A 3998-nucleotide genomic window follows, 5' to 3' on the forward strand; every position below is an offset into this window, starting at 1 on the left:
TTTCTGCTCCGTCCTCTCCTTTGTGTAGGCTGCTTTGACCTGCTATATCTGCATTGCTGCACTGTCCTCTCCTAGGTTACCTACCAATAAATGGGTTACTGATAAATTTTGTTAATAGGCCGATTTGCCGATTAATCCCTACTCAGCACCCAACCAAGCAGCTACCAGTTACCGATATCCTGAACATTGCTATGAACACATGGTTGGTCCCTCCTCCTTTTTCCGGGCTTGGGACCGGCTACGCAATTTGTAAGTGTTACCTTAAAATGGCATAGGCGGAGTTCCACCCCCATCCCCAACCCACACAAATAAAAAGAGAGAAAGTAAATTATTTGTTTGAAAACTAACTCCACCGGCCCCACCCTCATTACCCAAAAGAGAGAAAGAAAATAAAGGTAAACACACAACTTTTTTTTACTTACCAAAGAAATAAGAAAAGGGCAATACGTTTTACCAACACTTTGTTTTCCTATATCTATTTTTTGGCTTTTTTAAATGACTTATGCGTTAACTCAAGGAACAAACCAGTAATGCTACAAAGCAAGAAAGTAAACATTTTTTTTAATTTCTTCTCTAATGCTAAAAGCAAATAGCCATTTTGTTTTTGCATTGTTGGATGAATGAAGCCTGAGAATTATTCCTTTCAATCGGCAATAAGATTGTAGAAGGCATCAAGAGTACCACCAGCCTGTGAAGAGCGCGCAGCAAAAAAATTAAGACTAGTTTAGTACATAGCTAGGCAAGACATGCATCGATGTGTGTAACCATAAATACATATTTAGATAGATACTTGCCAACTGATGAAAAATAGGTCTTAAATTGATGTAATACTGAACTGTGGGGATTGTAAAGCTATAGAGAATATATTAAAAACAACTCGAATCAATAGTTTAATGTTGTTAAATGTAACAAGGATATATTTATGAAGAGGCCGACATTCTCGTAATGTATAAACATGCTGGAATGTCGTTGTGCCTGTGCATGTGAATTGAAATGGAAGAGCTGAGTTGTATACATACGCATAGTTAAACTTGGTGGCAAGCATGATTGAATGAAGGTTCAAGGTTCAAGGTTGACTCGCCGTCGCCGTCTCCTCCTCATCTATCGGGACATGAGATATCTTTTCCAGGCGCATCATCATTCACCAGGAGTAACAACAAATCAGGAATTCGAAATAGATGAGTATGTACGGCGGTACATTGTACATGTATGATATATGTAACGAGAGGCAGTAGTTAATGTGCGTAGCCAACCGTATGTATACCTCTTGGTTGGTATCTGAAACCTCCTGCTTGGATCTGCCATCTTCATCCTCGTCATACTAGAATTAAGGAAAGGCAATCAGGCATGGAATTAATAGAGGCATATATGGAACGATAGACGGGGATAACAATGTGGAACAGCTAGTGTGCATACATATACCTTTTCATCTTGGTCTGCAGAGGACACTTTGTCATCACCATCGTCGTCATTAGACTGAATTGAGGAAACAATTAAGTAGGAATTTAGAACAATGTTCCTGGTCTGTGGAAACATATAAATAATTATTCATGGATGAAATGTATATATAGTGCATACATGATAGCCACGCTTTCATTGCTCTAAAGACCCTTGTACATACATCACAATAGATTCTTTCTATCCGTTGTGTAGGATTGTTAGGGTCGGGTTCCGAGGCTGCAAATTCAGGTTTATGGGTAAAAAGTACTTGCACGGTCAATTTTACCATTGCAAGTTTGCATTGGTAAAAGATATAGTGGCTAGATCAACTTTCACAACTAATGGACTGCTTTTAGCTTCTGTTTACTTGCCTTCATGGTAAGCTTTTCTAAATAACTCTCCATGCTTTCCCACCTTTTGGTCATAAAACTAGAAGTAGGACATATATGTATCAGTGTATTTTAGTAGGACGACAGAAAGGTCTCAATCACTTTGCATAGATACACCACTTCCCTACATGTTTTCTTCTCAAGTATTATGATTGTTGGAGTGCTAGAACTTTTGAGCCTCCATATTAGCTCTAAGTGCACGTTTTATTGAATCAAGTTTTCCTTTAGTTTCGAAGAAAAGAGTCATAGTAGAAGTAATTTCTTGAATCATCCAGATTTGGTTTACCCTAACTCTATTCGGCATATCATATTTTTGACAAACAATTACCTACTCTTCTCTATAGCTTTTTGTTTACAAACATAGTCATGATTGGTCATGTTCTAGGATTTGATACAACTTCCACTTGCAAGCCTACTTCCACCTGCAAGGCTAGGAGTTGGTGTTTCACCCGATCAATGACTATCCCAACGAACCACTTACTCAAGGAAGGCAAGTAATTCTCTATTCTTTTCTTACATGCATATTGAACACAGAATGGTCAGTTTCTTTCTTATATATGGTAGAAAATTTATATGGTGACAATATTATCTAGTAGAAAGCAACTTTACGCTGGTAACTTTATCAAAGCCATCTATAAAAATTCTCGGGAAAAGTGTAAAAATCCATATGAAGATAAGATCTTGTCATATGATTAATATGTAAAGTTTCGAATGCTTACTCAATTATATTAAGCTACTGGGAGAAAATCACAAGTGATTTTTTTATATCATCTTGTAATGGTCATTTCTATTTTCCTCTTTTTTTGTTTGAACCAGATTGAGTTTCAGCTCTCAAATATATTAAAAGTTGTTTCCGCTTGATAGTTTACCTAGCGTTTAGTGGCTTACACTTTTCTTATGATGTTTAGAAAGAATAGTATCATTTTAATTAAGATGGTTTACATATTAATACAAGACCGTACCTTTGCGAGAGAAAATAAAAATAAACACGGATGTTGCCTGGGCACTTGCATGGGTCACTTTGCTAGTTAATATCATTTTGGTAACACTTTATTAGGGCTTGATATTCTTCTCAATTTATATGTGCAAATTTTATTAAGATGTTGCCTGCTCACCACTATTCTAGTTTAGGACAAATAACCGTACACCCTCACTCATAACACATCTTACAGTTACCATCAGACACCCCTGCTGGCTGTAGAGAAATGAACTCACATTTGAATATAAACACATATATGAGTGTAATCTAGTTCACACACAAGCAGAATAATAGTAAAACATACGTGAATGGGCGAAGCAATCCTGCTGAATAGATGGACCACCGTGTAAGGTAAAATGTTATCATCAATGAAGTTTGGATGATCTTCTATGGCTTGTTTCACCTGATCTGGTAGCGTGACACCATCATTGAACATTATTTCTTTCAACTTGGGAAGGTTGTTGATTCCCGAGAGAGACTCTACCCCGTCGACATGCCAGACGAGTTTTTCAAGCTTAGGAGCTTCTCCAGGTTTGAAGTCGATATCAGTGATGCCGCCCCCTTCAACAGCAAGATACTTGAGATTTTGGAACCCATTGGTCTGGATTATAAGCTTGCCCCCAGTGTGTAAATTAACATGGCAGAGCCAGAGGCCACGTAGGTTGGGCAAATCTGCGAGGGATTCCATATCATCCTGATCCAACAATGTGTTATGGAGAGTTACCTTGGCAAGTTTGCAGCAGTCTCTAGCGAACAATTGGAGAAGACGCCCATACATTGTCACTCCACTGATGCTCAGGCTTTCAAGAAGCTTGGGTGTGTTTTTACAGTGGGCACTGATAGCATCGGCTGCAGGGATGTCATGAGGAGTAGCAGCCTTGCTGGCAGTGACAGGTAGAGGCTTGATCTCAATTGAGAGAGACTGAAGGCACTCATTCAGATCGCTGATCCCTTGGAGTAGGTTCTCAAGTTGAGCTTTCCAGTCATAAATGACAACACCAAGCACCCTCAGCTGCCATAGCTGGCCAATCTCTCTCAGCTCTGTAGCATGATGTTTCGAAGCCTGTACATGGGATAGCACTTCCAGATCCGTCATTTTCCTGACCTTGTGAGGCATCTTCTGGACAGTGGAAACTGTGCTAGCATCACGACGACCACCACCAGTGTTGGTGCCTATACTTTGACCAACC

The 3998-nt window shown here is 39.2% G+C and overlaps 1 protein-coding gene across 1 annotated transcript; it reads right to left on the reverse strand.

The window, feature by feature from the left end:
• Positions 1-544: 544 nt before the first annotated feature.
• Positions 545-3991, reverse strand: LOC125517498. The gene is made up of 5 exons (XM_048682701.1): positions 3113-3991; positions 1423-1476; positions 1265-1321; positions 1020-1120; positions 545-688 (listed from the first exon to the last, which is right to left on the reverse strand). Exons 1-4 carry the CDS (start codon positions 3923-3925, stop codon positions 1067-1069), a joined length of 978 nt encoding a protein of 325 aa, XP_048538658.1. The 5' UTR covers positions 3926-3991; the 3' UTR covers positions 545-688; positions 1020-1066.
• Positions 3992-3998: the final 7 nt, after the last annotated feature.

This window comes from Triticum urartu, chromosome 6 (genome assembly GCF_003073215.2).
Source record: "Triticum urartu cultivar G1812 chromosome 6, Tu2.1, whole genome shotgun sequence".
Lineage (NCBI taxonomy): Eukaryota > Viridiplantae > Streptophyta > Magnoliopsida > Poales > Poaceae > Triticum > Triticum urartu.

Excerpts from the sequence above, each read along its gene's own strand:
- LOC125517498 (XM_048682701.1), bottom strand. The coding sequence starts at position 3,925 with ATGCCTCACAAGGTCAGGAAAATGACGGATCTGGAAGTGCTATCCCAT. Across the intron at positions 1,322-1,422 it reads CTGCAGACCAAGATGAAAAG|TATGACGAGGATGAAGATGG; the intron begins GTATATGTATGC and ends CCTTAATTCTAG. Across the intron at positions 1,121-1,264 it reads TTTCAGATACCAACCAAGAG|ATATCTCATGTCCCGATAGA; the intron begins GTATACATACGG and ends CGCCTGGAAAAG.